Here is a 21,618-nt window from a genome sequence, read left to right on the forward strand (position 1 = left end):
GTGTCCACTCCAAAGCCTCCTGCCACCCGCTGACCACCACGGTTCCAGTGAGAGCCTGGTGTGGGGCTACCCAGGTGGAGTCACAGCAGATCCCACGCTGGGGTGTGCTGCAGCCCCAGGTAGCTGTGATTTCCCTAGCTTGCTGCCAGGCCTGACTTTATGCAGTGTGCTGTGGACAACTGATGCTGCCACTGGGGGCTCTCTCTTGGTCAGTGCTGGAGTTCTGCTTCCAGGGATCACCTGCCAGATTTCTGGTGGTGCCCACTCTCTGCTGCTCCTACTACCAGCCTCCAAGGGTTCAGCTGCAGGTCAGTGTTTTCCAACCTCTCCTATATCCAGACCCTGCTCCAGCGGGAGCTGGAAAGCAGCCCAGGTGTGCTAGGAAAAGCTGCAGCCAGGAGGGACCCCACGCAGGGGTGCAGCCTCTGTGGCACGTGCTTTCCCATGGGGTAGGAGGCAGATAGTCACTGAGCTGGAGGGAGAAGAGTCAAACCCTGATTCCGCGGGAGCTGCAGGTACTCAAGCTCCAAGTGAACCCTGGGAATAACAGAACTCACAGACAAACACGAGCACCAGGAAGCCGGCTACGAGAGAGCCCTGGCCGGCTACGAGAGAGCCCTGGCCGGCTACGAGAGAGCCCTGGCCGGCTACGAGAGAGCCCTGGCATCCGCCACCACCAAGGGCCTGCCTGGAGACCATGAAATCACAGCAGCTGGAGGCAAGTGGGAGCAGGGCCCTATTATCGACACGCTCAGAGCTGATGTGCTCACTTGCTCACCCCCCGGGACCCTCCCTTGTTCTGTCCACATGTTTGTTTGTCCCTGTGTGGCCAAGAGGTTGGGTTATTAACATCTCTAGCCTGCAAGTGCCTGACTCCACTACAGCTCAACTGCAAATCTATTTGGTGAAGGGTTTTCTAAAACAATCCATGGGTGGGCTTGGTGAGATATATACAGGAATTCTGATCTTAGTGTCAGAAACAGACTTTTCCGGGGGTGACCGGTGAAACCCTAACCCAAGTGTTGAGCACAGATTTTAACGTGAGAAATAGTTTAATATTTTTTAGATATTCATTTAGATGTGGTATGCAGGTTAAACATAACGTATGATCACTGCTCCTTTCATTGCTTCCAATTAAACCTTGCTTGTTAGTTTAACCTCTAGGTAATCCCATCAAACAATTGATGTCAAGGAAACACTGCCCACAGTGGCTTTGGATGAGTGGCCATTAATTTTAATTGCCTTGATATTAAAGATTAAGAAGTATTGGGACTAGCAGAATGGAAACGATCTGATGTCAAGCAAATCCACTCGCTGAGGCTTCCCCAGGCTGCTGGTGATATTAAAATTTTACTGTGAGAATTAAATAAACCTTTATTAGTGATGGCTGTTGTTTGATTGGTCCAGAGGTGTGCATAAACAGAGGGTTCTTACACATCCTCGGACAATACCGTTGATGTACAGAGATTCCTCAATTATGAAACTGTTAATAAAGCTGTAATCTGATTGTCTACAATAATTATTTGCTGGGTTTCATTAATGTATTATTGCTTCCCTGACTGACAAGGTAATATTAAGTGCAATATATAGAATACAATGGAGTATTGTCCAGGGAAAAGAAAGTATAAGGCACACTTTCCTTATTACATTTAAAGCTGGAGGCTTTTCATTAATTATCTTAAATTCCCGCTGTATGGTATATAATTTTGGCATTTTTAAAATCTCCTCCGTATAACCAGGTTACCTTATCAAGCTATACAATACAGCTGTGTTCTGCTGGTTACATGTGTTGTCATTTTAAATTGAATAGCATTCAAGAGCTGTAGTCTCTTGTATCCATATCAGACAGCGTGCTAGGCAGTCGTACAATTCCTGGTGATTTCTGTTTCTTTTTATGAGAGGGAAGGAGCTGTGCAGGGTTCCTGTGTCTGTACAGAAGGGTATTATTTCCTCTGGGTCAAGGGATGTTCCACATGGTCATTTAAAAACAAACAAACAAAACCAAGCGCAGCATCAGCTGATGGTCATGACTCCATATCTGGCATCATGGGAACAGGAATTACAAGTTTAAGGCACTGCTCCAAGATCCATTGATGTCAGTTAAAAGACTCATGTTGATTTCAGTGGGTGTTGGACTCTGTTGGACAGTGGGCCCCTTGCAAGCAAATGGAAATAAAAAACAGCCCTCACTGCAGCCCATATGATTCATGGAAAGGCAGGCAGGAGAAGGCATGCATCTAGGGACACAGCAGAGACCACCAAACAAGCCTTCCTGACCCAGGAGGCCCTGTGTTTGTCACGTAACTTCATCCCCGTCCTTACAGGGTTTGCTCTGAAAAGACCTTCTAAAACAGACTCGGCCTTGGCCAAAAATGGAAAATTGGTAGATTTCTGTTTATCGGTAACTGTTGTATTCTGAAAGTCGTTGTTAATAGGACAAAAACTCTTATTCCCTGGGTAGGGAATATCTTCCTTTACGAGAGTGCCGGTGACTGTGAATTCAGCTGGTTGGATTTTGAGTATCTTTCTGTTGTGCATAGGCCTCCAAACAGCAGTCAGACTTGCAGTCACTACCGATGGGGCTTGGATGTGGACAAAGACCAGGAGTGAAATTTCCACATGCTATTGCTAGTCTGGCTTTCCCTCCAAGGGAAGGGCAGGAGTTTGGGCTTGTGCTTAACGTAGCAGACTAGGTCTCAAGAGACCCTAGTTCAATTCCCTGCTTGCCCCAGGGTGCCCTTGGGGGGAAGTTTCTCTGTGCCTCAGTTCCCACCTGTACAGTGGGGGCAATAGTAATAAATACTCCCACCCTTTGCCTGTCTCGTCTATTTGGAGCATAAGCTCTTGGGGCAGGGGCTGTCTCTTACTATGAGTTTGTACAAAGTGCAGGACAATGGGGCCCTGATTCTATTCCAGCCCTCTAGGCGCTAGTGTCGTAAAGTAATGATCATCTGAGAAATTGAGTTTTTGAATATGTTTTAAAATCATCAGACAGTGATAACTGTTGTTTATCTGTGACTATGAAGTTGCAATAATCTTTTCATAACTAAACAAAGGACATGCAGCGAGCCCTATGAGTACAAGGGGGCGAAGTCCAGACGTTGAATGTTCGAAGTGAACATGGCAGTGTTCACGTCAGCTACTGTCATATGATCTTGTAAACTTCAGAGTTGCATTGTTAGGGACCTATTTCCTTTTAGAATTACATTGCAGAGTGTCTTGGCATGAATACAGTGCAAATAGCTTTGTTCATGGAACAAGGCATTTTCTTGATGGCACTGTATGCTGCATATGTAATGAACTGTGATTATTAATTAAGAACTTTATTCTAAGGCAGAAATTAGAAATGTTTGTATGATTTCTCAGTCGCTTTGTTTAATCTGCTCCAGCCATGGCCTTTGCATGGGTTAATAGTTAGAGTCTTATCAGCCATCTTGGTATCCATGCAGTATCTTCAAAGGGAGATGACAAAGCAACTTTTCATCCATTATTGATTTATATTGTTCCTTTCATTTTCAGCAGACCAAACATGATTCCAACTGTAGGGCTGCCAAGGTTGTTCCAGCCCAAAAATAAAGAACAATTGCATTCGTTTCCAGCTCTCTCTGTCTTTCACTTAATCAAATGTTACCTTTACCTCCCTTCAGTGGTTTTGGGTTCTAGTGTTCATTTGCTTGACAAATGCCTTGTTATTAACAGTAGGCAAAACCATGCTAACTGTACAGAAAACTCCAAGATGCATGTTGTCATAAGAGTAACCCCTTGTGTATTAGTTTTGCCAAGAGACCATGTCATGCTCATATCTATAATAATATTCAACTGATCCTTGATTATTGCTTAATTAGTCTAAGTACCCAGCGGATATTAGATTGAAGGCTGGGGATTGTGTATTTGATGGACCCAAACTTGACATTTGGAAGCGATCACACCTCTTCCTGCCGAACGCTATCAGAGGCTTGACTATTTTTCCCTTTTTCTCCTCCCAACCAATAGGTATCCAACTGGTTTGGCAATAAGAGAATCAGGTACAAGAAGAATATTGGGAAGTTTCAGGAAGAAGCCAATCTTTATGCTGCAAAAACAGCTGTGACTGCAGCACACGCCGTGGCAGCAGCTGTCCAGAATAACCAGACAAACTCCCCCACCACACCAAACTCTGGTACGTACCAGGAGCTTTTTCATTCACCCAGCCCAGTAAATGAAAGCATCCTGAAAAGCCAAGTGGGAAGGATTTGCAGTGAATTCGGTTTGGTTCAGAATGTTGCAGTATTCCTCAGCCAGACTTAGCCATGGCATCATGTAAGAATGTAGAGTGGGATTTCTAAGAAATGTTGGGTGTTGGTTTAACCGCCCCATTAACTTCAGTGGTAGAATGCCAGTTGACTTCAGTGGGAATGGAGTCAGGTTAATGCTGAGTGCTTTTGAGAACCCCAGTCTTAATCCACAAAATGAACGTGTCACTGCCAGGGTCAGCTTTTTGGCAGTTTCCTTTTCCTGTAGCTGTTTCAGCAGTGTTTTCTCCCCCAATTAAAGAAGAAGTCAGGCAGAGCTCCATGGCTATTCAACACAGTGTTGAAGGCTTGAAATGTTGAGTGACGAATGAAATGGTGTAGAGGGGAATATTTACATTCTGCTGTACACTAATTGGACTTTAACTGCTGGGCTGCTTGAAATGAATTAATATTGTATATAAAACATATCTGAGGTAGATGTTTGTTTTAGCGTTCCATTATCACCTGTTCATTTACAGTCTTTTAGAAATTTCTTACTAATGTGTTGTCTGCATATTGTAGAGCAGTCGTTCTCAACCTCTCCAGACGACTGTACCCCTTTCAGGGCTCCGATATGTCTTGCGTACCCCCAAGTTTCCCCTCACTTAAAAACGACTCGCTTACAAAATCAGACATTAAAATACAAGTGTCCCAGCCACACTGTTGCTGAAAAATGGCTGACTCTCATTTTTACCATATAATAATAAAATAAATCAATTAGAATATAACTATTGTACTTACATTTCAGTGTATAGTACATAGAGCAGTACAAACAAGTCATTGGCTGTATGAAATTTTAGCCTTTCCTAACTTGGCTAGTGCTTTTTATGTAGCCAGTTGTAAAACTAGTCAAATCTCTAGATGAGTTGATGTACCCCCTGGAAGACCTCTGCGTACCCCCAGGGGTATGTGTAGCCCTTGCTGAGAACCACAGTTGTAGAGATAAGCACTGAGCTAGGAGCCCATAAGGGGAAGGAGTTCTCTTGGGGGCCAGAAAGCAAAGCTCTCCACCAAAATAGTGACGACTGATTCTTATTTACAGCTAAAGTTTTGCTGTAACTTAACTGTAGAGAATGTTTTAAAAATGTACTATGGAGATATTCTCTGTGGAAAGAAAGTGAGTAAGTAGGGGGAAAAGATTTTCTTACTTTGATGACAAAAATCAACATAATAGGCAATTACCAGCCATGTTCTTCCCAAGGAGACATTAAACACACACTCAGAATAAGTTTTTTTCCTCAGAGAATTTAGCAGTAGCACCTACTGGTAAAGAATTCCACGGAGAAAAGCCCTCTGTTTAAATACATCCTCCTGTACTGTGAGTTGCTCTTCCATATGGAGAGCTAGACTTCGGGTTGTGCTGCCTTTCTGTACCGCCCAGGGCAATTGTCTACCAGGGCAGTTAATGTGATGGGACAGAGTGGTAGCAATGGGGTTGAAAAAGGAGCTCATGGGCACAGAGTGTAGGAAGAGGCCTTGATCTTGCTGCTTGATTCGGTTTGTGCCTAGGAATCTCCATCCAAAGTGCTTCTCACAGGTGCAATGGCTGCCAAACAGTATCCTTAGCCATGTGCCTCACAGTCTAGCTGTGTGTCATTGGGAATTTGCCTTTGTTTTAGGTCATGAAACGTATTCTCTGTTATGCACTATCTTTCCTCCTTGTTTCCTTTTCTTCTTCATCTTCCCCTGCCTTGAGGGCTTTGGGGTTATATATTTGTAGCTCTCTGTTATTCAGCTACTTAACTCTTTCCTTTCCAGGTTCTTCTGGTTCTTTTAACCTCCCAAATTCTGGGGACATGTTCATGAACATGCAGAGTCTGAATGGGGATTCTTACCAGGGGTCCCAAGTCGGAGCCAATGTGCAATCACAGGTAGGAGAAATGCCCCAACTAGGGCCTTTCTAGCAGGGTAGGGTTTGGGCTAAAAATTCCACCTTACTCTGGCTCTAGTAAATGTTCTGTGCCTCACTGCAGAATTGAGGCTACATATTCCTAAATGTGGCCTATTATTCTCCTAGCATTGAATATAACAAATAAAGGAAAGAGAGTGATTTTTTTCTGATTGAAACTTTAAGCTTTGTGAATGCATTCGGCTCTGGCTTGAGCTCATGGAGTGGGACTGGGTGCATCTGACTTTCATAGATTCTGTAAATTCTACCAATTTGCCTTTTTATTTTTTTTAAACATGTCTTTGTTTCATTTTTGGGATAAAGGCCTTTTTTTAAAAAATGTCAGAACGTATCTAACTGAGCTATCAAAGAATGTTTCATTCTCAAGTGCGGTTCCAATCCATTCAGACAGAGCTAACTCCATATTTTATTCACAGTATATATGTCTATACATATACTTACATACGTGCAGACACATACATATGTATAGATATATACACCAGTTTGCTGCAGGCACTTAAGATGGACTTACCGGATGCATTGCTATGAGGAGGTTATTGTTTGGCTGGTGTGAGAAACAAAGATGTATGGGTTTTAACATGTAAGGATTTGTTGAAATTCTGCCAGTCATTCTTGATGGATAAATTTGTCTTTCGTAGAAGATGCTAAACCCTTTTGGCGCACATCATTCAAAATGTTGCCTATTGAAAGTGATGATGTTTTAATGGATGTGGAATGATGAATTTTGTTTCCTCTTACTTAAAGGTGGATACCCTGCGTCATGTTATCAATCAGACGGGAGGATACAGTGATGCCTTGGGAGGAGGTTCACTGTACAGTCCACATAATTTAAATGTGAGTACCCTTGGGAACAGTAGTTTGGAGAGCCATAGGCACAGTGTCAGGTAAATGCAGTCATTAATACACGCATTAATTACTCTTGCAATAGCTTTTTTATACTGCATATTTGGGGTGGGGTGGGGGCAAACAGCCCTTTGCATAGCTACTTGTCTTAGTGAGATGAGAGAAGATTCTGAGGAGCATAGGCAGTTTGCAATTTTGTATTTTGTAGATGAGATACAAATTAAAAGTATGTGACTTCTCTGCCTGTTTTCATGCTTGTAGAAGGTGCCCTCTCCCCTGGAGACTCGAGAAGGCCATGATCTGTAATTTGTTACTGCCGGCCATCAGATCTCGGAATGTTGCTTTAATATACTTGTAGCCATTTCAAGGTGTTATTCCCCGCCCCCCCCCCCCCGTCCTTTGGGGGATCCAGAAGAATATTTAGCCTTGGTACTAGAAAGTAGTGAGCACATGATGGTAAATCTAGAGACTATGGACCTGATCCTGGGAGGTGCTGAGTGCCGTAAATGCCCACTGAAATCAGTGGGAACTAAGGGTGCTCAGCACCTTTCTAGATTGGACCCTGTGATTGGCACACTGTGCCTATGCAAAAATGCAGATACCTCATACCCCACCCAGACAGATGCATGGATAAAGACAACTCAAGAGGAATCTCCCCATCTCAGTGGAGACTCCACTGGAAATCATTTCATCTTTGCATTTCCAACATGCTTCATTCACCCTGGCTTCATTGTTATTTATTTGTTTAGATTTTTTAAATGAAATTTTAAAAAACAAAAACAATCTGAAGAGGAGTCTGGCATTTTCCATCGCCCTCAAAGATGTTAAAATACCAGGGAGCTAATTCGCATCTCTCCCCTTCCCATGCTCACCTCCTCACTTAACACCACCCATTGTTGGGAATAACTGTAGATTAGCCTATGGGCTGGTGAGCAGGATCAGAGAGCCTGCAGGAAAGAATAGAGAAACAAAATGTGAAATACTGCAGCTAGGGGGAGAACTGGAGATTTCCCCCTTTTTTAGGGTTTCCGCTTGCTGTAAGAGTAAATATTAATGATTTAAAATGTGATTGAAGACGTTCAATTGTAAAGGGAAAAAAGTACCATTAAATACTCAAATCTTTTACATTTGAAATGTCAAATTTTTCTTTTTGGGTTTATAAATAACTCATAATAACCCACAACAAACCATATAAAAAGCCTTTTAGTTGCATTTCTCCTTTTTCATTTAAGTGTTTTGAAATGCTTCAGAGAATTTGCGATATCCTTATCAACATGATAAAATATGAAACTGTGATTGCCTGCAGCATTTTACAGACATGAATTCCATCTTCGCTGATGAGGCCTGATAAGGCGCTGTTGTATAATACAGTGCATAATCTCAAACCACCAGAGTAAGGATTAATTTATTTGAAAAAAAGAATGCTTGCTGACAACCTCTTCTCCAGCTGCCAAGCTGAGTAAAAATATTGTACATTTGTTGTTTATAAATTTGGATAAAAGAGGAATGATGTTTACTTCAGATGGAATATCTTTAGACTCGTATCTGCACAAGAGTTTTTCTTTCTCTAAGTAGATTTTCGTATCTTTAAAAAAAAAATAAGGCAGCTATGGTACCTCTGCATTCAGAACAACATTTTGCACATTCAGAATCCATAGCTGAGCTGTTGAAATATTTTAAATCATGTGTTAGAGTTTGAGCTCAAATGTGATTGCAAGTTAGTATTTCCATATTTTTTACGAAAACGCCCCAACCCTTGAGTTTGTCATTATGAGAGGTTCTCTCTTTGTTGTTGTTCATCGTCATAGGGGATACTTATTTATTGTTCTCTCTCTCCTCATTTGAACCATAAAGCATTTTTTTGTGTGGATGATGGAAGAGCTTTATATGTAAAATCCAGCAATATGCTGAATGGTAGGGAATTCTTAAGGGCTGGTTATTAGAAACGGGGTGAAAAACCTGCAGATTTCACATTACCTGGGCTGGCAAGGAGAGCACTACGTGGAATTCATCAACCTCTACTTCTTTTTTGTGTGTCAACATTTCAGAGTGTATATCATTGACTGGCTAAAGCCATAGGTTCTAGCTAAGTGACTGGAGAGTGCTGGCTGATTGTTTTGGTAACGAACCACGTCATCAATAAATTAGCATACGCTAACCTTTCCTTCGTTGCTGGCACTTTGTTTGGGGAAGAATTCCTGCAAAGGCTAGTCTGGGCCGCGAGCACTGCGAGGCTGCATGGCTCCCTCTTGCTGTGCCAAGCCGGCCTGCCCCGTCACTTCCACTCAGCGTTCCCCAACTCACGAGGCCTGCGCCTCCCTCTTCCTGACTGACATAAAAATATGTAGCGACAAGCTGTCTGCCACAGCAGAAATTTGATCAGACATTGATTTCAGCAATTGCCTCTATAGGCCAAGACATAAGGCAAATTTGTTTCTGAGTACTGTTATTGCTGATGCAGGTCTAATGCGCTGAGGGCCAGGGGCATGTGGAGACATGGCGCAGCATCCGAAAAAGGGGCTGCGTTTATAGATAATTGGAAAACGGATCTGGAGAGGGTGTTTCCCCCTCCTGTCTGTATATTTTTACTCTGGGAGATCATATTTGGAAGGAAATTCAGGCCTGAATTTACCCCAGTAGAACTTGGGTAGTGAACGGCTCTGACCTGCATGAAAAGGAATTTGGAACGTTTGGAACTGAAATGACGATCAAACATCCATTTCCTGGGCAGCTATATAGTTTTTTCAGGCCTAAAATGAGGGAGAAGCTTTAGTTTCAACTATCAGGGAAATCTCCTCTGATGTCCTTCATTAAAGCATGAATGATTTTTACAGAAATCCCAATGTTGTCCTTACCACATCACCTCAGTAAAAGGCTCCTAATTCCTAACCTGCTCTTTGCTTAAAGTATCTCCTTTCCTCTACAGGGTGTGTTGTTTAATATCTCTTGTTGTGTGCCTTTCTGTTTCTCTGCTTTCCCAAATCCTGCAGCCAAAGGGAGTTTAAGAAACAGGCCATCAGCTTCACCAGGCTATTATTGTCTATGGTGTGATGTAATTAATATGTATAATTGTATCAATTGAATTGTTTTTCCCTTTTCAGGCTAATGGAGGCTGGCAGGACGCAACTACTCCATCTTCTGTGACTTCCCCTACAGAAGGGCCGGGAAGTGTGCACTCTGATACCTCTAACTAATCTCCTAGCAACACTTTTTCCCTGAGCTGAGATGCCTTGATTAGCGCATTCAGAGTAACAGGAGAAAAAGAAAGGAATTTTTTTTGTAGCCAACCACCTACAGCTTTACTGTAAAACCTTGTCTTATTAGAAAATTGGTAAATCTGTTTTTTAAAGGTATCATAATCATTTGTATTTATACTTAAAACACACAATGTTGAAAAGCACTTTATCCAATTAGGCCAAGATTTAGCATTGTTTATAGCCCTGTAACTATTTTATCATAATTTATTATCAGCTGTTTTAACAATGATGGTCTAACACTTGCCAATTACTTGGCCTTAAGGGTAAAAGTACAGTATATGCTTAACCTCAATAGCAAGAGCTGACACAAAGAAACACCCCCACCTAAATTTAACTTCTTGCATATTTCCATGGAAAGCCTAAATGAATTACAAACTTTGATTGTGTTTAATCTTTTCATATCTCTTATAGAGTTGGAATAAAAAGAGCTGTTCAGTTATTTCAGTTAACAATGGTTGTGTTTAAGAATCCTTATTCGTCACATTTTTGTTGTGATCAATTGTTTTATAAATTAGATTGGAAACTGGGAGCACCAGCATCTACTCTCTGTATTTCAATAATGGACATAAATTGTTCTAAGAGATGAAGATACTTGCTGCTTAATTTTGTGGAAGCCAAGATCTGGGGTTTTACAGTACGAGCTAGGTGCTGCACATGGATTTGCCAAGACTTGCTACGTCCTCTTGGTAACAACAACAAAAACAAGGAAGGCACCATTGTATGGAGTGTTGTATATAGTGTAGCAAAAGAGTATTTATACATCTCACCAATCAAAACACAGCTTTATTACCTCATGCGAACTCATACAAACCAATAGAATTTCAACATGTTCTGTAGCTTAGAGTGCTCACTTACTACCTCTGAACAATACTCACGCTGTAGTTTGTCTCTTTCTTATCTTTTTGCATCTTGTAATTAACTCTTCGTTTCCCCTCATGAAATGTAATGTACATTGTAATCTTTTAAAAAAAAAATCGGGGTTGCATTTGCAACTTTTAAAAAAGCTAAAGTGGAAACATTGGGTCTTAGGTTTAACACAAAACAGTAAAACTGTTGTAAATACTGAGAAACATTTTGAATGTTCTTCATCTTGTTACTAATCCACGCAAAAAACAACAACTAATTGTAATGCATACAGATTTCAGTATTCAGTACTGTATATTTCGCCCTGTATAACAGGGGGCCCTTTCTTTCTCTCTTTTGTATTGTATGCGATTCTGAAACTGATTGAGTCATGAAAATAATTTGTGGCAGTGATTCTAATGTATTAAAACGTTTCGTGTTACTTTCTAACTGGATTACACCCTGGATTGAAAAGTCTTCCTCGTGGTAGTTATATGTAGTTTCAAACATGAATAAACTTTTTGCTTTCATGATCAAATGTTGATGTAATTTCTTCCTGCTCAGTTTGAGTCAGCCAGCAAAGATAAAGTCAGAGATGTACGGAGGAGTGTTCATAAAGCGGGAGTCCAGCATTTCTTAAATACAAATAGCTAGTGGTGCACTCTTGCCTGAAGGATAGTTGAAATTCTAGGTATCGTACATTCTGATAGATAGCCACATCTTTTTAGTCAAAGATTTCATAACCAGAGACTTACCATTTCATCTCTGGGCTTTATTCCTACATTGCTCTGTTCTGGAACAGGCAGTTCAAATCGAGGATCATGAAAGGGGAAATCTTTTAGACTAACTTTAAAAAGCAACATCTTATTTACTCTCAATTATGGTCTTTATTTAGCATTAATTTTTAAAATATAAGCTCTGCTAACAACTGCAATTTGATTATAAAAATATTTTTCTTTATAATAAAGACTTAAAATGAACAGTTTTGTTTTTTATATATATAGTCTTTCAAAAAAATTATTAATAAAGTAAAGGTCAATAATAGGTAATAGCCTATTTACTATATCCAAAGGAAATTGACTCACAGGAAATCAAATTAACATTAACCACTTGCGCCAAATGATCTCTGATAAATAGAACTACCTTACTATTTCAGTGAGTGTATCTAGGCAAAAGAAGGCATAACTAGCACAACTATTCATCCTAAATTGGTGCAGTGCAGATGCAAACTCTGTAAAATAGTTGACTATCATATTTACTTTTCAGTCAGCTGCTTGTGCCCATAGGTGTTGATTTGGCAGCTAAATGATTATTTGCATGATTCAATTAGCTTGTGGGTCAGCTTTTCTTATCAACAGTCCCTGTGCTAAGGAATTTTGTGACGTATCTTTGTTTCCTCTCCAAAACAGAGTGAACACAATTTATCTTCTTCATTGTTCCAGACACCCGTGTGCATCAGTCAACACAACTTTTGTGTTTGTTTATCACACATGCACAATTACTGGTGCAATCTTCATCAGTTTTAGAAATCACAGTTGCTGCTTTGGCTACAGAGGGCTCATTTAAATAAATAAGTAAATACCGTCCTCTGCAAAGCATTCGTTACCAATTAATCAGCGTTGGAGCAAGGGGGTCTGTAGACCTTAGAAGACCTCCTGTGTGCTGAAGAAATAGAACAAAACAATATACATGTGCTAATGGAGCTCTCAAACACCACGCACTCTTGTGTTCCTGCTATAACTCAGTGGAAATAGTATTTGAAATGTAAAGTGTGTCAGCGGAGGCTCAGGCAGCATAACGAACACACAGACGTCCCTCATCTTGATCACATCGTTGCTGGCCACAGGCAAAAACCTGTCATATACTGATGAGGTTCATAGGAAGGCCATCAACAACCTTTGGGCCGCACTTGCGTGCCCTGTGCCCATCGGGCATCATTAGAGTGCTTCTTTACAACATTCAGGCTGTGGGTCCTTTGAATTACAAGTGCAATTCGGCCTTTTCTCATATTGGAGAACAGCCACGTGGTTACATGGCAAATAATACAAATGTTATCCTTGAGGATTGCTCACACATCAGAAAGGTTTCCTGAAAGGACCAGTATTAGACTAAGGCCTTTGGATGGTCTGGTGTTTTTCCTAGCAGCTAAATGCTGAAAGAGCTGGGCTAAGCCTAACAGTAATAATCACTTTGGTAAGAATTCGGCCAAAGCTCATTGGTCCTGTAAATGGAGCTGAGTTTTCTGATCAGCAGTGAGGCTCCTCTCGGGCCCTATGGACCGTGTACTCTGAGTGGGGGGGGGAAGGGCTTCCTTTGCTCCCCAGAAGTGGAGCTGTTTAGCAGTTACATCTTAAGGCCATTTGTCCAGGTTCTTACCTGTCCATAGTAATTATAGTTATTCTGACCAAAATGGGTTTGGAGTATTGTCTCATCCGTGCCTGGTGGCCGTCACTTGGGAATGCTAATGCGCATTCCCCGCGTGAGGGCCCCTTTGTGCTGTCCTGGCATTGACAAGGGACACGAGTGTAATGTGAACCAGGCCCTCATGTCTTGAGATGGAGATGGACACACCCGAACCCTGATATTCCCCTCCGATGACCATGCTGAAGCCAATTTGCTTTGTACTGGGGTCTTGCAGAGCGACACTCAGGCTGAGCTTTTCAAAGGGGTCTATGTAACTTAATACAAATACTAAACCTCCTGGCTCTTACACAGCACTTCCCCCCAGTTGAGCCCAAAGCACGTTGCAGAAGGAGAGCAGGATCATTAACCCCATTTTGCAAATTGGGAAGCTGAGCCACATAGCAGGGCAGTGACTTGCCCAAGGTCGCGCAGCAATCGTGGGGGCAGAGTCTGAACTAGCCTAGGTATGCTCAATGCTAGTCCTGTGCTTATCCAACAGGCCACACTGTGCAAGCTGCTGAATCACGTAGGTGCTTTTGGAAAGCCCAGCCTGCATTCAGACCCTCTGGAGGACGAGCAGGAGCAGCAGGAGTCTGATCGCCAGCAGAGGAGGTCCCTGAAGGTTGATGCTGGTTCCTCAGGTAACATACAAGAGGAAGAAGAGTGCACGGCCAGGGTCATGCACTGAAAAAGTGCTTAGGAGCCCTGAGTGTCTTATACGAGGATTTGTGAAGCGGCCCCAGCAGCCAGTGTGAAATGTTTGAGAACGTTTACATGGAGCCCTCTTACAAGCTACTTAGCTTTTGGAGAGAGAGAGTTCAAGTGTTCCTCGCAGTGTTTACGACTTGGAGAGTGCCTTGAGTAGCAGTTGCAGACTTTCCACATACAGCAGGAAGGAAAACACAACAAACATTTATGTGCCAAAATCAAAGCAGCAAATGATTTTTCTGCTTCGGCTATTTAGACCTCAAACTCCCGGCCCACAGCTCACTGTGTCTCTGACCTCAGCTACAGTGAGGGATGCTCTGTCCAGAAAGGGCCGAGGCAGGGAACCTGCGGGAGTCCGGCAAGGAGGAAACATGGGACTGGCCCAGTGCTGCAGACACTGTGAACTTGAGCATTAAACTGCTGGAGACTAACTACTATTTAAAAGCCACACGGCTCCAGTGATGGCATTAAACATGCCAGGGCTGAAATTCACACCATTACCCTGAATTGATGTGTCTTGCAATTGCAACATGGGAGCGTCAGCTCTAAGATGCTGATGCCAATATCTATGCCATGTATTGCCACCTTGATACAAATAACTCCAACTAACAGGAAATGGTTTCAGTTTGTGTTAATAAAAATACATCTTTTTAAAGACTGGAATTCGTCAAAGATTGGCAAATTTTATTTTATTTCATTAGCTTTAATGTCACTGCCATATGGACTGTGAAGAAAAGTGAACCCTTAGCTCAGAGTTATCCGCATGACACACAAAGCACAGATACAATTGTTAAGGATAAGCCCTGGGAGTGATTTATTGCTTGCATTGTATTAGCCACAGAGGAGTTATGATATGCTTCCCATTCCGGTATCATATTAGTATTTTATTAGTCTAATAATATATTATATTACCGTATCATATCAGGATTCCCATCCCGTTAGCCTTTCGCAGGTGGCTGAGGATGAGCTGGTGGGTCTGTGTGCTGTGGCTGACTTTCAGGGGCAGAGCCAGGGGTTGGATGGCAGTGCTGCTGAAGTAAGGTTGCCTGTGCTTTTTGCTTGGGGACAATGGGTGCTGCATACTGAGCAGCCAGTGCCTAATTTTTACAGCAAGTTTTATATTCTCCACCAATTTGGCTCGTCAGAGCTCTGTAATGTAAACTCGTTCCTGGCCCCTAACTAAGCATGTGACATGCTACAGAGGAAAGATGCTGCTGGCTTGCAAAGTGACTGGAATAGTAAGGCAACAGCTACTGCTCAGGGCCCACTGGCCAGTTCAGTGACACGGCTACCCCTCTGGTACTCTGCAAATTAGGGGGTTGGACAAGAAGTCTTAGGCCAGACAGGAGCTCCCATCGATCGCACGCTAGAGACAGGCCTGTCGGGGGCTCCCGTCGAGTGCTAGAGACAGGCCTGTCGGGGGCTCCCGTCGAGCGCGCTAGAGACAGGGCTGTCGGGGGCTCCCGTCGAGCGCGCTAGAGACAGGGCTGTCGGGAGCTCCCGTCGAGCGCGCTAGAGACAGGGCTGTCGGGGGCTCCCGTCGAGTGCTAGAGACAGGCCTGTCGGGGGCTCCCGTCAAGCGCGCGCTAGAGACAGGCCTGTCGGGGGCTCCCATCGAGTGCTAGAGACAGGCCTGTCGGGGGCTCCCGTCGAGTGCTAGAGACAGGCCTGTCGGGGGCTCCCGTCGAGCGCGCGCTAGAGACAGGGCTGTCGGGGGCTCCCGTCGAGCGCGCTAGAGACAGGCCTGTCGGGGGCTCCCGTCGAGTGCTAGAGACAGGGCTGTGGGGGCTCCCGTCGAGTGCTAGAGACAGGGCTGTCGGGGGCTCCCGTCGAGTGCTAGAGACAGGGCTGTCAGGAGCTCCCGTCGAGCGCGCTAGAGGCAGGGCTGTCGGGAGCTCCCGTCGAGCGCGCTAGAGGCAGGGCTGTCGGGAGCTCCCGTCGAGCACGCTAGAGACAGGCCTGTCAGGAGCTCCCGTCGAGCGCGCTAGAGGCAGGGCTGTCGGGAGCTCCCGTCGAGCACGCTAGAGACAGGCCTGTCGGGAGCTCCCGTCGAGCGCGCTAGAGGCAGGGCTGTAGGGGGCTCCGGTTGAGCACGCTAGAGGCAGGGCTGTCGGGAGCTCCCGTCGAGTGCTAGAGACAGGGCTGTCAGGAGCTCCCGTCGAGCGCGCTAGAGACAGGGCTGTCAGGAGCTCCCGTCGAGCGCGCTAGAGGCAGGGCTGTCGGGAGCTCCCGTCGAGCACGCTAGAGACAGGCCTGTCGGGAGCTCCCGTCGAGCGCGCTAGAGACAGGGCTGTAGGGGGCTCCGGTCGAGCGCGCTAGAGACAGGGCTGTAGGGGGCTCCGGTCGAGCGCGCTAGAGGCAGGGCTGTAGGGGGCTCCGGTCGAGCACGCTAGAGGCAGGGCTGTCGGGAGCTCCCGTCGAGCGCGCTAGAGGCAGGGCTGTCGGGAGCTCCCGTCGAGCGCGCTAGAGGCAGGGCTGTCGGGAGCTCCCGTCGAGCGCGCTAGAGGCAGGGCTGTCGGGAGCTCCCGTCGAGCGCGCTAGAGGCAGGGCTGTAGGGGGCTCCGGTCGAGCGCGCTAGAGGCAGGGCTGTCGGGAGCTCCCGTCGAGCGCGCTAGAGACAGGGCTGTAGGGGGCTCCCGTCGAGCGCGCTAGAGGCAGGGCTGTCGGGAGCTCCCGTCGAGCGCGCTAGAGCCAGGGCTGTAGGGGGCTCCCGTCGAGCGCGCTAGAGACAGGGCTGTAGGGGGCTCCCGTCGAGCACGCTAGAGGCAGGGCTGTAGGGGGCTCCGGTCGAGCGCGCTAGAGGCAGGGCTGTCGGGGGCTCCCGTCGAGCGCGCTAGAGGCAGGGCTGTCGGGCGCTCCCGTCGAGCGCGCTAGAGGCAGGGCTGTCGGGAGCTCCCGTCGAGCGCGCTAGAGACAGGGCTGTAGGGGGCTCCTGTCGAGCGCACTAGAGACAGGCCTGTCGGGAGCTCCCGTCGAGCGCGCTAGAGACAGGGCTGTAGGGGGCTCCGGTCGAGCGCGCTAGAGGCAGGGCTGTAGGGGGCTCCGGTCGAGCGCGCTAGAGGCAGGGCTGTAGGGGGCTCCGGTCGAGCGCGCTAGAGGCAGGGCTGTCGGGAGCTCCCGTCGAGCGCGCTAGAGACAGGGCTGTCGGGAGCTCCCGTCGAGCGCGCTAGAGGCAGGGCTGTCGGGAGCTCCCGTCGAGCGCGCTAGAGACAGGGCTGTAGGGGGCTCCGGTCGAGCGCTAGAGGCAGATGAAAAGTGACGCATTCAGCAGAGCTCGCCTGGAATGGGGGCAGGGAGCGTAGCCTGAATCTGCAGTGGGCTCTAGCAGAGCCCCAAGGACAGGGCATGTAACCCTGGAGCGTCTCTAGCCAGAGGGCTGCCGTTACCCTGCCTTGCTCGGCAGGGAACTCTTTGGTCTCACTCTGCTGCAGGAGACGGCGAGCTGAGCTCCCTGCAGGACTAGAGTGGGTGCCTTCCAAGGGTGCTGTGCGTAGCTGGGGCTGGTGAATAGCGCTGCTGTATGGAAGATGTAGCTCCCCTAAGTTCTCTGAACCTTAGCTCCAGACACTCATTGCTGGCACTGAAGCCTATCGTCCTTCCCACCTAATCCACAGCACAGTGCACGCGGTTTTCTGTGCACCTACAGCAAGCGCAAGCCCGAAGGGAAGTGTCAGCTGCAGAAGACAAATCCCCAGGCCTCACACAGCACCTTGTCCTTATTGCCAGGAGTGATGGTGGGCTGGGGAGTGAATTAACACTGCTTGGTTCATGTTCTTCCTCTGCTGGAGGAGAGCCCCCAGCACACACGGGGGGTTGCGGGGAGGTGTCCAGTTTAACTCGAGCTTTTCTTGTGCCGTTAGAAACAGATTTTCTTTTCTCTCTTCCTCAGGGCACTGGATTTCCCACTGGTGCCCCCCAGCTCAGAACACACAGAGGGTGCACCCTGGGGGTGGGCCCATTTCCTCTGCGGTGCTGAGGGCTTTGCCCCTGGGCCATGCTCTGGCGTCCCCAGTCAAGGCCCTGTGTGCCGTGCAGCTGGCTGGAGCTGGCTTGGCAGTGCCAGGACAGCAGGCTGGCGAGCTTGTGGCAGCTGCGGTGCCATCTTGTTAAAGTGAGGGTGTTCATTTTCAGAGTTAATTAATGAACGACCCAGTGCGACAGCCAGCAGGGGATTTATTTTGACCTGAAATACAGTTTTATGCTTTCCCCACATTTTCTGTTTTGATTTTCCTACTGGTCACACCTGACTCAGCCCAGATGTGCGGCGGGGAGCCAGGGGGGAGCCAGAGGTTGTGCCAGCTGGTCAGAGAACACTGAGAAAGAATGGGAGGGGCAGTGTGAGATTGTGGGACAAGCTCATCAGCTGAATGTCTCTGCAACAGCAAAGCTACAAATGTCACAGCGGCTGCTACGGCACTCAGTGTGTGCTGGTGGGTGAGAGAAGGCAGGGGAAAGCCCATACAGCGTTTAGATATGGTGTTTCCAGCTCATAAACAAACAGCCACTGGAATGAGATCTGTATAGCTATAATTCCATCCTGTACAAGAGAGATGAGCCTTCAGCTTGTGTTCAGAGCACAGAGGCAGGTCACTAGCCACCTCTGGGAGCTGGTGCCAAAAGGACACGTATCCCAGCACTAGTCAATGCAAGGCACCACCTCCAGAACGTCTCTGCGGGGCGGCACTGCTGTGAGTGGCTGAGCCTGTTTTCACAATGCGGCCTACACAAGGGACCAGGCACTCCTCTGGGCCACCTCTAGGGAAAGCAGGGTGACCAGACAGCAGGTGTAAAAAATCAGGATGGGGATTGGGGGTAATAGGAGCCTATATAAGACAAAGTCCCCCAAATCAGGACATCTGGCCACCCTAAGGGAAAGCTATGCTGTTGGGAGAGTGAGCTTGGAGTGGCTACAGGATGGCTGATGTTGGTGGGCATTTCTCTGTGCCTACATGCAAAGCAGTATTTATTCATTTCAGCTGCAGATTGGTTGTGAGAGGGAGCTGGTTGAAGCCCTCGAAAGGATGTTTGCAATGCACGTACTCGCAAGGAACAGTGCAAATTCTGGCCTTTGTGACTCCTAGTTTAAAGGCCTCGGACGGGAGGGTTTGATCCTTAGGGTACAAACAAATACCTTTCAGATCAGGGGGTTCGGATGGCCAGCTACTTAATGTGCCTTTCTGGCCCCCAAGACAGTCAGACTCTGCTAGTTTCCATGTCTGAAAACTCAAGATTCTATTCCTTATGGCAGGACAGTGATCAATTGCTCTCCAAGTACAATGAAGCAATGGTCTTAATCAGCAGCAAGGGAGATTTAAATTAGATATTAGGAAAAACTTTCTAACTATAAGTGTAGTTAAAATCTGGAACAGGCTTCCAGGTGAGGTTGTGGGATCCTCTTCACTGGGGGTTTCAACGAAGGTCAGACAATGGTGGTCTAGGTTTACTTGGTCCTGCCTCAGCTGCAGGCTGGACTTGAGTTCTTGCGGTCCCTTCCAGCCGTATGTTTCTATGATTTAACACTGAGTCTTATTGCCAGTCGCTCCCTCTCCCCAGCCATAGAAATTCTACTTGTGCAACAAATAGAAACTTTTCTTCAAAGTTTCCCTCACATCCTTGTTTCAGTTGTTGCTAAATCCCCAGTTTCATCTGTGAGCAGGTTCTGAAGCAAATGCCATTTGTAGCCTCATTCTTGCCTCCAGCAGCAGCAGCAGGGAAAAAAAAAGTTCAAGCATATCAGAGTGCTACTAGGTGATAAGTCCCCAAATCTGTATCAAAGGCTATTTGATCATCTCCCTGTCACTGATATAATAAAAAGGATTAATTTATTCGAGACTGCCGAAACCCTCACGCGGCAACAAATTTAAGAGTTCGCTTTACACGGGCTAATTAAAATCAATTAATTTCAGTCAAATCTGCGGCTACCAATCTGCATGTAAATATACATACACACATGTATATATGTGTACACACCTCTCTCCCACACACACATGTTATATGCTAGTGCAGTGGTCTCCAAAGTGGGGTGCTGAAGAGGATCCTTGCGGGTGCATGGCAGGAGGAGCACTTTTTTTGTTTTTTTTGTTTTTTGCTTTGGCAGTTCGGGCAGAAGGCCGAGTGGCTTTTTTTTTTTTTTTGCTTCGGCAAAAATGGTAGAGCCGGCGCGGCAGGGGGTGCGTGCTCAAAATTTTTTTACTAATAGGGATGCGCGATTGAAAAAGTTTGGAGACCCCTGTGCTAGTGGACTCCTTTCACTTGAATCGTCACTTTACAACAGCTTGAACAAAATACTGCAAAAGACAATTGCACATGTGTCTGGGAGGCATGGATGAAATAACCTTACACTGCACGTCTTTTCTGGCTCTGATTTCTATCATTATCTACATTATACCTTATTGACAAGCAGTGTCTGCTACAAGTTTGGTTTTTTTTAATTACTCCATCACTGGTCACCATTAAAATCTTGTTTTCCCTTTGCAGGTGACTAAATGTTATCACAGTTTGTCAGTACAGGGAATAACTAGGAAATACTCTGAGTACCTTGCTAATGTGCATTACTTACACAGGCATCTTGTAGCGATTTGAATGTTGGCTTCCCTAGCGTTCATAATTCCAAAATTCACAATTCCACAGTGGTAAACGTGATCAGACTTTCCAGCACTAATGACGTCGTTCAGAGACTCATTGGAAAGGGTCTGAAAAGGGGGCTGGTGCATGCTGCACAGGTCGGTCTAGGAAGGGTGGTGGGCTGTAAAAGGAGCTGAGGAGAACCCTCTGTCCCTTTGCATTCAAGAGCACCTAGGCTTAACTCCTCGTCTCCCAGGCCACACCTGGCCCACAGCACTGGCTCATGCTCCGTCTGGCCCCCTTTACGGTGTCTGGGAGATTTCCAGCTGCTGCCAAGCAGCAATTCATCCTGCTTAATGCACAAGGTATGCTGGGGTGGGGGGTCAGGGGGACGTGCCACAGGCACAGGAGAGAAGCAGTGTCTTTGAGCCCAGTCCCACTGGAGCTAATGACTTTGGGAGCTGCAGCTTCTCCACCAAGGAGATTTTTGGGTAGAGTGGAGAGGTGCACCCCTCGTGCATGGTAAAAGTAAGAGTCAGGAAAATAACTTCAGACAAAATTCAGCATGTCTGTTCTTTGGGGCTTGAGGGGTAGCAGCGTTCCAGGAAAGGAATTGTGCAGGGGAGGGAGTGGGAGATAAAAGCATGGTCAGACACCCCCTTCCGCGGGGCAGGGACATGCTGTCTAGAAAGCGTTGAGAAGTCCTGCCTGCTCGCTGGCTGTTCTGGATTAGTTACCTGCTCGACATCTGTTCCTCATTTAGCGCACACAACCCATTCAGAGTCTAGCTCAGCAAAAGCAGCTGCCAGATTGATTATGA

General features: G+C 46.1%; 1 protein-coding gene across 4 annotated transcripts in view; it reads left to right on the plus strand.

Annotated features, from left to right (window-relative positions):
• The window catches only part of PBX3 (PBX homeobox 3), a 158,443-nt gene extending 147,714 nt beyond the window's left edge, over nt 1-10,729 (plus strand). For 3 of the 4 annotated variants that reach the window (XM_044992868.1, XM_044992870.1, XM_044992867.1), the window contains exons 6-9: nt 3,994-4,159; nt 6,030-6,142; nt 6,925-7,014; nt 10,125-10,729. In XM_044992868.1, the coding sequence (XP_044848803.1) occupies nt 3,994-4,159; nt 6,030-6,142; nt 6,925-7,014; nt 10,125-10,217 (462 nt within the window). In that variant the 3' untranslated portion in view covers nt 10,218-10,729. The remainder of the gene's footprint in view (nt 1-3,993; nt 4,160-6,029; nt 6,143-6,924; nt 7,015-10,124) is intronic. The other variant, XM_044992869.1, reaches the window with a different exon arrangement.
• Nucleotides 10,730-21,618: the final 10,889 nt, after the last annotated feature.

Source organism: Mauremys mutica, chromosome 18, assembly GCF_020497125.1.
Source record: "Mauremys mutica isolate MM-2020 ecotype Southern chromosome 18, ASM2049712v1, whole genome shotgun sequence".
Classification (NCBI taxonomy): domain Eukaryota; kingdom Metazoa; phylum Chordata; order Testudines; family Geoemydidae; genus Mauremys; species Mauremys mutica.